Source organism: Fulmarus glacialis, unplaced genomic scaffold (genome assembly GCF_000690835.1).
Source record: "Fulmarus glacialis isolate BGI_N327 unplaced genomic scaffold, ASM69083v1 scaffold42558, whole genome shotgun sequence".
Taxonomy (NCBI): Eukaryota; Metazoa; Chordata; class Aves; order Procellariiformes; family Procellariidae; genus Fulmarus; species Fulmarus glacialis.
In genome coordinates, this window is record NW_009228469.1 from 43,717 (window position 1) to 57,632 (window position 13,916).

The 13,916-nt window shown below is 36.0% G+C and overlaps 1 protein-coding gene across 1 annotated transcript in view; it reads left to right on the forward strand.

The window, feature by feature from the left end:
• ALDH1A1 (aldehyde dehydrogenase 1 family, member A1) overlaps window positions 1-13,916 on the forward strand; it is a 55,129-nt gene that overhangs the window by 23,635 nt on the left and 17,578 nt on the right. Inside the window, exons 4-7 of the mRNA XM_009583486.1 lie at window positions 4,276-4,380; window positions 8,500-8,640; window positions 12,067-12,196; window positions 13,248-13,309. Coding sequence (XP_009581781.1) covers window positions 4,276-4,380; window positions 8,500-8,640; window positions 12,067-12,196; window positions 13,248-13,309 — 438 coding nt within the window. The remainder of the gene's footprint in view (window positions 1-4,275; window positions 4,381-8,499; window positions 8,641-12,066; window positions 12,197-13,247; window positions 13,310-13,916) is intronic.

Here is a 13,916-nt window from a genome sequence, read left to right on the forward strand (position 1 = left end):
GCCGGAGGCTGCTCCTGGCTGGTACTTCAATGTTGCCTGGATTTAGAGATCCACATCCTGTTTGCTTGCAGCATGTGCTCCACAGCGTTAAGTGAGCATGGCTGCATGCATGTTTATGAGTGCAGCTGCTTGCAATATATGTAACACTGCTTACATGGAGAGTTTTGACTTTTTCCTTCTCTTTCCTGTCTTTCATACCTGCATATGCAAGACTGCTATCTAGCTTATGAAAGACATCTGGATAGTTTGATACAATGTTGTGTATATATTTAATATAATGAAGTTATGTTTTAAATGGGAATGGTGTTAGAAACATTAATAAGAAAGATATTCTAAACTAATATTATGGGTGACATTGGTTGGTGCAATAAATGTAGTATTTAAACAAATACTTTTACAACTTCCAAATATGGTATGTTTTGCTATTATTCTTTTCACAGACAGATATGAATTTGGCATACTGTAACATCATAGCAGTCTTATGTTAATATTTACCTCTTACTTTGTCTCTTTTCTTGGCAATGTAGCTAGTTACTAAAGATGGCTTTTTTCGCATTGACCATTTCACTGCTGTCTTTGCCCTTTCACAACAGTCAGAAATTTTGTGTGGATATTCCTATAATGAACTTCATCACATATCTGAAATTTCCAGTGGACATACATATTTCCCTGACAGTTTTTGTTATATCAGGAGTTTGCTGGTCAGTCCTGATGGTAGGAGGCAGCAATGACACTCTATATATGATGCCCACCATATAGAAACCATATAGAAACAAGCTGAAACATACAGGAAAATATTAATAGCAAATTGTTAACATCTCCATTTAGAGATAATATTATTATTGATCTTGATATTTATTACCAAATGATTCACCAATTATCAACAACCACTCAGACAGTCAGTATAAGCAATTTCAATACTATGCAAAAAATCTGTTCCCTGAAACCTGTCACGTTTTCATAACATATGTGGTTGTGGTGATAGGGTTTAAATCCCAGGTCTGTGTGACAAAAAGCATTTATCCTGCAGTTTTGGTGTCTTGACTTTGTCCTGACAAGTCAACCATCATTTGCTTTGATCTGCCTGCCCCAAAGTATTTTCTGGTTATTAATTTAAATGTTCCTGCCACTCTGAACAGCAACAGTGATTTCTTTATCTTAGTCGAGAGGAAACAGGAATCACATGCTTTCTGCTAGTTGGTCTCACAGCAAAGCTCCAGTGACTAAAGGTGGGGCAAGATGCCATGACCTTAAAGATAGGCATGGTTTAAGCACAAAAGAGCTGGTACAGAGCAAGAAGGGAGGGCACCAGCCCATGAGCAGCAGGAAGGTGGGCTCAGGCATTGGGAGGGTGGCTTAGGGTGGCAACCTCGTTTCAGCACTGACCCAAACCCGGAGATCGCAGAGGTGGTTAGGCAGAGGATGACGGGTACTGTTAACATTGGACTGTATACATTATCATGTCCACTTTAAAGAAAAACCAACACTTGGTTGCAACATAGCCTCCTCTTTTCAACATCTGTACCATGTATCAGACATTTCCAATGGGGTTTTCCTTTCTGTTTCAAGGCTAACCTATGCAGTCAGAAATAAAATATTAACCCACTTTGACAATTTTACCAGCAGTGGCTCAGAGATGGCAGGCTCTAGGGTACCACAGATCTTGTGCACCTACGGGTAAGGGCTAGGTTCTATTTTGCATTTATGAACAGAGATAAGTACCTCAAATTTCACCCAGAGGTCCTTAGCCTTCACTCTGCTTGTCCTCTAAATTTTCACAGCTATGTAATATCACATAACTTCTCAGTAATTACAACTACGGTAGAGCGGATTTTTGGTAGATTTTTTTATTCTCTGTCACTTAGCAATTGCTGAATCAATTCATTCTGTATCATCTATAATATGACAGAAGAGAAAATTCAAATATATTATAGTTGTTTTAATAATCGTATAAAGTACACCTTTTAAAAGACAACACTTATCTTTTTAGAATAGTGTGTATGGTGCCATATTTTCCCTAAAAATGAAAAATATTGGGTTTTTCAGCAAAAATTGCAGTGGTTTGTTTGTTTGTTTGTTTGTTTGTTTTAATGGAAAAGGAGACTACTTTCTACAGATTTCATCAACAGCCTTATTAATATTCAGTAACCAAAAACCTAGAGAGATGCAGGACTGCTCACTCCTGAAAACCCTCTTTGGACTAGTTTTAAGGGATATATAGCACAACTGAAATTAGGACACCTGAGCTTGAAAGGAAGGAAAGTGCCATACCAAACAGACAACAAAATTAATAGTAAAAGTAAAGCAGACATGGTGGGAAATTTGTGCTGTCTTTGGAGAAAGTATTCTTGTATGGCACTGATGTCATTTAGACTTTATAAGGATTTCAAACATTTAATTAGTCCTTCAGCTGTAACAGTACCTTTGCCAATTACTTATTCCCATACAAAAGGGCCTAGGTTTGAATTTCTGGGGTTATTATTCCAGAAGAGGTTACAGATCATAAAAATTCAATATGGGAAACAATAATGCCGATGTTGCTTTGTTTAGGTCTTGTTCTAAGTGCACCAGCAATGTTGCAATCAAGAGTTGATGGTATTTGTCCAGCCATGCAAAGTAAATTCAGTACAAAATGTGTTTTCAGCCGGTATAAAAGTTTAATCTTTGAATAAGGACATAGCTCCTAACAATTATTAAACGAATTTTGGGTATCAATTTCATTGCTGCTGGGTAAGCTGTTATGATTAACTTTGGTGTAGGCCAGCTGCTGTGCAATTGTTGTTCTTTTGTGCTTCTCAGTTGCTAGCTATATGTTTGGCACTCTATGAAAAGCTTAAAATAGAAAGATATTAAATAATAAGACAGGATATTCTAGCAAGATTGAGGAAAGCACAATTTTAGCTTATTTTCTTGGTTTTAATGTTAGACTTTTTCCAGTCCCTGTCAGGTAAAAGTCAGGATAAAACAGTTAAACGAGCACTGCATGCTGGCCGGGTTTTCCTGGTATATGTATGTTCCACACAAAGGCAACAGATTAATAAAAGGGATTAGACGATGTCTGGGAGGATGGAAAATCAAGAGTGATGGTGTCTGCTGAGGGAAATCAGTGTAGAGACATAACAGAGATCCTCACAGTTGGAAAGAAGTATGAAGAACTATCAAAATGGACACAAGTAATGTTAATTTGCTGTAATACCCCTTGCAGTTCAAACAATAATAGTCAGACATTGGCAGTAATAGTCAGAATAACAGGAGTATGTCTGCATTTTATGCCTAAAGGCTGAATGGGAGGCAAAGTGTCACCAATGTCAGGGTGACAAAAGATTTGATAGCCGTGACCATTAAATTGGAGGTAATCAGGGTATTGACAGAAATTACTGAATAAATAATGAATAACATCAAATGGTTAGGATCACCTTAAGCAGAAGATACTGATTATAAAGAAATGAAGACATGTGCTGAAGACAAAAACCAGAGAGGTTTGCATTCTTGGTGTTTTGCAGAGAAACTTTCAGGTAGGGAGGGGAGAGAAAAAAGCCCCCCATATACATGACCATCAGCTGTAATCCTGCCGAGCAATGAGGGCATATACATTGTCAGCACTCACATTTGCTGTATGTTTGTATGATTATATTCACATGCTGAGTGCAGGATTGCAGTAATATGGCACAACCCCCCTTCTGGCACCCATAATATAACCCCATAATAATACCTGGGAAATAACAGCATTGTGATGTGAAAATGTGAGAGCCTGCAAATAGTCTTTCCAAAGTAGGAACAGGAATTAGCTTTGAAAACTACGATCAGAAGTGCCACTGTTTCCTATATATTTTCATCTAGGCCCTCTACCCCATCTAGGTAACAGAAAGGCCCTCCATTTTTACCAACCCTGGGAGCATAGGAAGCCCACGTAGTTTCAGGTAGCTCATTTAGGGCTGTACCTCCCTTGTGCGTCACAGACCTGAGTTTGAGAAAGGAAGGACCCCTTTGGAACAGTATCTTTTTATTATATGAAGCAAAGTGAAAATATCATGTAGAGAGAGAAAGTTTGCCTCTCCAAAGGAAGTTAATTTCAAAAAGCTGTTCCTGGTTAAGTGCATATGTGATTACTCATCTCTTCAGAATAATGTAGAAGGAGGTATTCCATTTTTAATTCAGGTACCTATCAATCAGGCAGCTCTCAGTTATGAAATATAGATTTATTCATTGAAACAGATAACAGACAGCAGCTATATATATGTGAATAATATTGTTGCACTATTTCTTCCTCTGCAGATATTTATAAACAATGAGTGGCATGATTCGGTCAGTGGTAAAAAATTTGAAGTCTTTAACCCTGCTAATGAAGAGAAAATCTGTGAGGTTGAAGAAGGTGACAAGGTAGGGTTTTCTTTTTTGTTCTTAACCCTAGCTTTAAATTCAATTCTGCGTCTTAAAAGCAGGAAGGCAAGCATCCACCTCTGTTGATGAAAAACACCACCTCAGAGATGTACCTACTTCATTCCCCATACCTTCTTCTGCAAACATAATTCTAGCTTTTTTACTAAGCCTTAATATTGTTTGTAAACAGACGCTGAAAAATGACTTTACTCTTGGGATCTTGCTCATATGACGAAAGTTCTGAAGAAATATTTTTTGTTAATAATATTGATCCTTTTTGTTATCTTTGATCAGTGACATCTAATAATTTATTTGGGGTTTTTTGTTATTTTTTCCTAGCTCTTCCTTACACAGTGATGTAATCTGTTCATTACACACTTATAGAGGGTTTTTCATTATAGATAACATGAAGTGGACAAATACTTATATTTCCCCACACAGACTCTGCGAAGATGATCATTACCATCAGCATTTTTAGCTATGAACATGTCTTCTCAGTACTGCTCCCTGCAAACATTTGGTTTTGTGAAAGATATATTGGAACATGGTCCTAAAAAAGACTCTGAAGCTGAAGGTAAACTTCAGCTAAAACCTAACCTAAAAATAGACACTAATTCCACCAAAACTGATTTCCTTACAGCATGTTGAATTGATAAATTCAAGCAGAGGACTAAAAAGATTGTTAATACCTGTAAACAAGCATTTAATTTTTATATTTATGAGGTTTCTTAGTGGAAAATTAGAGATAGATGCCATGTAATGAAAAATATAGTGAAAACCTAAGCCTTCAAATAAGCAGCTCTGTATTTTTGTTATATTAAGTATTTTTCTGCTGAAAAGGATTTGCCTAGTGCTACCATATAGTTTAAATGTAAGTTATCAAGGCGGGGGGGGTAGTTTTTTAAATAGAACAGACAACGTTGCTTAAACAGTTTTAAAACTGATGACCGAAGAATTTTTACAAACTCTGAGAAAGTATGAGAAGTGAGTGTTCTATTTCCAATTCACAGGTATAAAAAAAGTGATGAGTGTAACTGAAAATAAAATCGGTTTTATAATTACTGTTTTGGTTCTTACAAATATTTATTTCATTTTCTACACTTTCCTCTTCAAAGTCAGATTTTTACATCCAAAAGTGAGAAAATTTTCTCACATTTCTCACAAAATGACATTTGATGTTCATTTTAGTCAAGAAATACCCACATCTAGAATGATTTGTATAACAAGTGTGTTTTAAACTTGACATATGTCTATTAAGCACTTTTTTATCCATGATAACTACTATAAAACTTATAAGCCGTTTATCTAAGTTCCTCAAAAATTTACTGCCAATATAATAAGCATAATCTCTTTCAGAATATTTTAATTTACTGTACAAAGATTGACTCTGAAATTAAATGCTGTTTTGAGAAATACATAGAAACCCAGTTCATTCAACATCATGTGCTCACTGAATCTTAGTTACTTTGTTCTGTAATTTCACCATTAATCTCCTAACAAACTTTGGCTCAAATGCTCATGTCTAGCACATGAGCAATAGTGACCACACATTGTTAAAAAGGTCATAGTGAAGACACATTTTAAACTTTTTGCTAGACAAAGACGGCTGAGAAAGTCTGCATGAATCTGTCTTTTGATAATTTCATATATCTAATCACGAGTTTTTCAAATGCCTTGTTCTTGCTTTTCTTTAGTCCCAGTTACCTGTGTATAGTGCTCAGAGTCACCGAGATTATTTCAGGCTCTTTTTGTCCTCAGCCAAAAAATTTCATAGCGTGCTGTTAACTTCTGAATCGTGTCCCACTAGAACCATACATGCTTTTGATGTAAAATGCTACTTCTTCTACCTCTTCTATGTTCAGTATTTAAAAAACAAATTACTTTGCAAATCAGGTGGCCTGATATTTGATCATCCTCAAATTAAGTTACTCATAACCTGCAACTGTTCACTTACCATTCAGAATTTTTGTAGCTTTCATTCCTTACAAGCAATCTCATTAAATAAAGAGATAATACTGTTCGATACACAGGTTTGCTTTCTCTCCAATAATTTTGCAAACTAATGTGTAATGACAACTGCTATTAACTAAATTGCCAAGTGAAATGTACAAATCTAGTAAATTACACAGTCATTGTGAACCTAATATTCTAGAGCCTAGTCTTTAGATAATGAGCCAAGAGAATTTAGGAATTTAATTTGTGTGTACAATAGGGTTGACAAAGGGCTGTACACTGCCTTGCAGTGGTATTTAAAAAAACACAAGTGGAGATTACAAAGCACAGACACATATGTGGGTGGGAACTGTTTTCCTTTCTGTTTGATGGCTCTTTCAAGCTACATTTGCTAATCCTAAAGACCCCTAGTAATAATAAAGCAGCTCAACAAATGGTCAGTGGCACATAAAGTAAATGTACTTCCGTAAAAATGTCTAAACTAGCTCTGAAAGGAGCTATCAGTCTTTATACTCATGGTGTAGATTTATGTACCCAAATTAAATTTCATACAGTTGAAGAACATCTTTTTCTTACTTTTCATTCACAGTCATATATTACTTTATACAATTATTCTTGGTTTTAATTATTTCTGCACTTGTAGTATGAAGAACACATGGTACTGTATTTAGTTTTAATTTGCATCATTAACACAACTACGACTTATGGTTTCTCCTGGTTCTTTTCCCGTAAAGGCCAAGGCATACCCCCCAAGTCATATTGCAAAGCTGTAGAATATTTATGATAGAAAGAGATGAGGAAAAAATAGAATGGATTAAATATCCATTGAATGCAGTTTTCTGGGTCACAGATAAGTGATGAGGTATTTGACGACATTGTGACAGATTCTGAAGAAAAACAAATCTTTTTAATTTGGTAGATTTCACCTACCTGATATAGGTGACTGGTCAGTATTGCCCATTAGTAATGACTCTGCTATTTGTAGAGATCCTTCCTATCTTTTCCCAAACTTCCTGGGAAGAACATTGGGAAGTTCAGTGGGCCTCCTGCCTAGCAGGTCTGTAGTGGGCTTTCCAAACCACTTACCCACCCCAATCCAGGCTTTTAAAAATTAGTTGTTGGCTACCAACATCAGTTAAAGATTTAAGATCTGGTTCACATTTAGAACAATTGACTTTGGTTGTGATTTAGTCAACTTTGCTGACTTAGTCAACCTTGATAGTGATTTCCCCGGAGGAGACTCTAACAACCAGCAGTACAAAAAAGAGTTTGAAAGAAATCCTTTAAACAATGCATGCAAATTGCTAAGGGAAATGTGCCATGTATAGATTCCACTTTTTTTTTTCTTGAAATTTGTTTTTAATTTCTAACAAAAAACTAGAATAAACCTTCTTTTTATGTCATTGTTTTCCTGGGAAAACTTTTACAAGAACTGTGAAATATAGAAGAATTCCAAGTACTAAAAGCCTTTTCTCAAGAGATTTTTAACTGGGTTTTTTTATATCCTGGAACACCCCTGCACAGAAAAGAGTTTTAGATAATTCATTGTAGATTTTCCTGCTATAGCAAAAGCCAAATGATAAATAATAAATCATGCTACAAAAACCATTAATGGACTGACAAATTAGCTTGCTTAATGCAAAGACAATGCTTAGACTTCAGAATATTTAGGCTTAGCATTTTAAACCTGGTCATTTCATTTTATGAAACATTCTAAGGAACAGATTTTTCTAACCTGGTCTTCATCACACCACCAGACACTTTTAGATAATGTTGAGTACTTAAATATTCAACCTACAGATTTGAGCATCTCTTTGTACATAAAAAAGATTAAATTGCATCAGCAATTTGGTGGGTGTATCCCCAATTACAGACACTAGAAGGCAGAGGGTTTGAAAATCTAAATTTTAAAAATAGGGTTCCTTAATAAGTTTTTATTTTAGAAGCTTTGAGAACGCATTCTCATATAACTTCACATTACTGAAATAATAACAAAAGTCTTTGAAAGAAAATAACTGATGTATCTAAAATTACTGTACTAATTACGGTTAGATTGGGGTTGGTGTCTCTTATTTATCTTGCAAAACACCTTGCACATTTAACAACTGACAAGACTGATGACAGAATCAACTACTGATTATATAAGTTTCTCTGTTTTCCCCACAGGCAGATGTAGACAAGGCTGTTAAAGCAGCTAGAAAAGCCTTTGAACTTGGGTCACCCTGGCGTACAATGGATGCTTCAGAACGAGGAAGGCTCTTGAATAAACTAGCTGACTTAGTTGAAAGAGATCGGCTGATTTTAGCTGTGAGTATGATACATGAACAAAAAGACTGGGGAAAAAGCCTATGTCCCGATTTTAAAGAAAGATATAAGATGCTAAAAACTTGGAAAGTGAGGCTGTCTCAATACTTGTTTTTCATCTGTATTGCAAATAGACCTCATTAAACTGGCTTGCACTCTGGTCTATTAACACCCCACATCCACAGAGTACTTGAGTATTTGATTAGCTTTAAGATGATACTTAAGCCACCTACAATCGATGCAATTTCAGTGGTTGATTCTTAAGGACACACTAACGTAGACCACATGCTTAATATTTGTCTAAACCAAGGCCAGAATCAAGGCCTAAATTCAAAGTCTAGCTCAGCGCTTACAGATGGTACAAGTCAGAACTGGGACAAATTTTGAATTTCACGGCTATGTATTTTGTTATCCTATACCACACCTATAACTGGTCCTTCATTAACTCCAGCTTGCAATTGGCAATGAGTGAAAAACCTTAACCAGAACCAAAGGCAGCAATGAATTACTTATTAGTAGGAAGAACATGGCGGGTGGGGAGTGATGTCCCATCTTTACCAACTGCTGTGTATTGGCTATTTTCCACTCTTAACAGCAGACACATAAGTTGTAGCACCACCACCTACAGATTGTGCACTAAGGCAAGAAAGAACACTTAACATATGAATGCACCACTGATCTGATAAAGTTTAATACCTCCCCCATCTTATTTTAAACCCCACATATGATGCTACCATTGAGACGATCTCTTTGCTATTTCAAGCACCTTCTGGAATTAACATTTAGACAGGATAATTGCACTGTCCTGAAGATGAACCATGGTTTTCTGCCAACAGTCTGAAAAATTTAAGAGAGCAGGAGGAGTATCCAACGTTCAAGATCATCACTCAGACTGATCTAGTCACAATTCGAAGTATTTAGTCATTAGCTACAAGCCACACCATTGATAAGCTCATAAAATTTAAACCTTCAAAATATGTAAAACCTGCAAAGAATCTATTCCCCATTCTATTGTCCTTATGGCTGTAGTACAGGAAGACATTTGCATGTGTCCCAAACAGGTTTTTAAAAGAGAAATGAAAATTCAAAGGAACTGAGGTTCTTTCCTTGAACTCCAAAGTCTGCAACTGTCAAAATTACACTTCTCTTCAATGAAGTTATTTCTCTAAATGAATCTTGTCACCTTGATAGGGCCTGATAATCACCCAGTTTCTCAGAAGAAAACTTGCATGGCTAGAACTTGTCTTCACTAGTCCTTAACAGTGCTAGATTTATTGGAGTTGAGAGAGACAACATTTTATGATACTTACATTTCTAATAGGAAAAGTATGCCCCCTTGTCAGTTAAATACTGGATGAGCTGGCATTTGCTTCTTTATCGTACAGCCTAAGGCATTACACATGCAAAGAGGATGGAGAAATAATCTTTTTTCCATAGGAAAGCTGAAACATTAAGTTAGTTTTTGTTCCCACTTGCCATTTCCATACCATGAAAGTATTGCTATATATACTGGGACCCCTCACAAATTTCTATTTTATTGACTGTGTTTTTATTTCCTACACCTTACTCACATTATTGACTACTCTTCCCTTTTAGATAAGGTGTGTTTGAATGAAGTGCTTTTCAGACTTTGTCAAAATGAAGAGAGATTTTCTCCATTCACAGCTTATCCTAACTGCAGAACTAGCACTATAGAATAGCAAATAGCCTTGTAAACACTAGAGGTGAAAAGACACCCCCAAAGCTCACTGCAAAGACATTTTCCTGTGTTCGTGCATCTGGCCAGGATCAAAATTATTCCATTTCAGTGTTTCATATAATGATGAAATGCCTCTCCTAAAGCTCCAGAGGCTCAACAGCCCTATAGGTAGGAAGAATAAGTCAAAGCAGGGTACTCAAAGAGCCACTAAGAATTTTGTTTCTTAGGTTTCAGTCTATTGTGGTGTTCAAAGCTATGGAGTTCATAAGTTTGAGGCCAGGGAAGAATTTTCTCCCATGTCCAAACAGAACAACACAGTGCTGGATATATTGCCTGGAAAGGCAAGGGCATATCTCATTTAATCAGTTCCTTGTTGCTGAAAGCCATGAAGCGTTGCTGGCTTCTCTGTTTGTTCTGTTCTATTCCCAAGTATGATATCTGTAATGTGTCCCGTTAACTAAAACTGCGGACTTCACAGCAGAGTTGTTGGTTAAACATTGTACTTGCAGGATCAGTCTGTAGACTCAGCCTGAAATACTAAAGAACCGTGGAATACAAAATAACAAATTTAGAAAAGAAAATAATATTTCTAAGATCTGACTAGATCTTGAAACTATAGGTTCGGGTTCTCCTACTAAACATCCTAACAGGATTGTTCACAAAGCTGAAGGTCCCCAGTGTCTGTGTGCTGGAAAACATGAGAGAAAAATTCTAGCAGTGTCAAGAAGATGTTCACACCATTTAAGAACTGCACATCGTCTTTAACTAGATGTCCCAATAATTCGGGGTATTGAAATTACATTAATCCAAACCACACTCCCTAGATTTGGCTGGAAATCAACCCTATTAGTGCTGGTGTCTCTGTGGGATCATTAAAGCACTGTGGGTAGAACAGAATTGGTCAGCTGAAAAGTTATAAATGTTGAATGAGTATTTGCTGACTATTATTCTAAAGGTTTATATCTGCCTGGCATGGAGATCCATGGTATGGAGAGTCAGGCCTGGCTTCAAATAAGACCAAGTAGTTCTCTCAGTTAGTAGTTAGCCAATAAAAGAGAGTCTCTTCTATATAAGTATTTAGTTTCATAGTCAATTTTTCTCAGTTAAGAGTTCTTGATGGCTCAGACCTTTCCTTCGAACATCAAACACTCAAGGTATTTTTGGGGTATTTTATTCCATGCTTTGAGTCTTCTTGCTCATATAGGTTGCTAATCATTTATTTATTAAGTACCTAGAAAGATGTTCCTTAATAATTAAACAGCACAGGATCCTAAGTTAATGTGACAGTTATTTCCAGGAAACTACTGCCTACCTTGGGTGTCAGGGCTGAGAAAGGCCACTCATTTTATTTGCATCAGTTATTTGCACAGAATCCTAGCTGATCTTTTCAGCTACACTTGTAGAATATTTAATATAAACTAAAACAGTGTAACTCTTTCAGATGGGAGAAATGGTACTGTTTTTTCAGAACATCTCACCATTACAAATGTGCCATGATTATGTTATCTGCATAGTTCACTGTGAATAAACCATCATGAAAATTTCTCATTTGTAAATTGCTACCTTGGGTTTTTCAAATGCTAAGTGTCCTTCAGAAGAGAGTTAATCTAAACGTTTGTTCTAAAGCTGGAAACCTCTGAACTTAACAACCAAAAGCTAAATGATAAAGTACAAGCATAAGAAACATTATCAATATTTGATATTAACCTTGTAATTGCTGTTGTCTGCAGACAATAGAAGCCATTGATGGTGGGAAACTCTTTTCCACTGCCTACCTAATGGATTTAGGTGCCTGTATCAAAACGTTACGCTACTGTGCAGGCTGGGCTGATAAAATCCATGGGCGTACTGTTCCAATGGGTGAGTAGTTTTGAGATAACAAAAGTACAGAACTGAAGCCAATGCGATCAGCACAAGACTGCTTTTTTCTAAAAGTTGTGCAACACAAAAAATACTGCAAATGGAAAATATTTTAAATAGTTCTTAGTATAGCTTATTTAGGATTTATCATAGCGCTCGTTTTAAACATTTAGTGCAGTTATTCACATTTATTTCTTGTTCTCTACACCACTAATAAGTACTGTTTGTTGACCAAAAGATTTTAGCCTGTATGTACATCTAAGAAGTCTGGTAGATTACTTCTGCATAGCAATGTATAGTTTATGCAATGCTACAGTAATGAAAACCAGGTATTTGCTTATTAAAGCTAAAATTAACACAAACAGTAATATTTGTTTCAGTTATTGGATAATGTATTAGGAAGAGTACTAAAAGATAGGAACGAGGAAACTTTCCTTTATTTTGCTGAAATTTCATTCCGTTCCCTCTCCTATTAAGCAGCTCTATGAAAATATTGTGCCTAGATGCCTTCTTTTGGAAGGACAAAGAAAAGAATGGTAATAAAGAAGGAATTAAGGAAAACTAGAGTGATAAATACTTCCAACTTTTTTGCATCATGTAGATCTCTATACTAGGCTTAATGGAACACGTGTTTATTTGAATCAAAGAGAACTTTATACTTAATGGATTTGATTTAAGCTAAGATCTAATATTAAAAAAATGTCTGATACGTACCTAGGATTGCAAGTAGCTTTTAAAAGAGCACTTTCAAAAAAAAAAGGTGATAAAAAAAAAAAGAAATTAGGAATGCTCATTGGTGGGCTGTGCATATCATATTGAGAAGCAGGTTTATCGCTGCAAAGAGTCAGTCAGATTGGCAGAATCAAACCTTGGAGCTATGAAGAAAGTAGATATTGAATCCAGACGTACTTCATGGTTGGTTTTTTGCATAGTTAAGATTTTGAAAATATCATTTATAAGTAAAATTGTATCCAACTTTATCTTCTTTCTGATTTAACTGTTTCTCACAAATGCTTTGTCTGAATGTCTAATTTATTTCTTCTTTCCCTAGATGGAAACTTTTTTACATTTACAAGACATGAGCCTATTGGTGTGTGTGGCCAAATTATTCCTGTAAGTTGGAGCCATCTATGTAAAACACAAACGTTCCTGTTACAAATGGAAATGTTTTGAAATTTTGTCTATTGCAAGTGCATTTGTGAAACATTACCAATAAAACTTTCAGGTTGTGAAGGATAGAGACTATCCTGAGTACTCATCAAATTCTGCAGCATGGAGTTTTTGATGAGTCAGTCCAGTCCAGCCTTGTCTCTCTCCTCCCTGTATATGGAGGGAGAATAGATCTCAAAAGATTGACTGATGGATTAGTTTGAAAGACAGAATTGTGTTTTGTTGGAACTGAAAGAATTAGAAATACACAAATAGGAGGGGGTAATATTTACAGCCTATAAGCAATAAGCTCTTTAGGACGTGGAATATCTGTTCTGCTCTGTACAGCATCCAAACAGGTGGATCTTTATTTATGAATAAGACTTATTCACTCTGTTGATCGTACAAGTAACAACACAAAGAATGTGTCCAATAAGCACAGTGATACAGAGCCATATGTTCCCAAGCTCCTGTTCGGAGCATCTAAATTCCCACTTATTTTAAATAAATTCAAAATGCCTGTCTGAGTCTGACCATCCAAAACACTGAGGAACTCAACCCTTAAATTTAT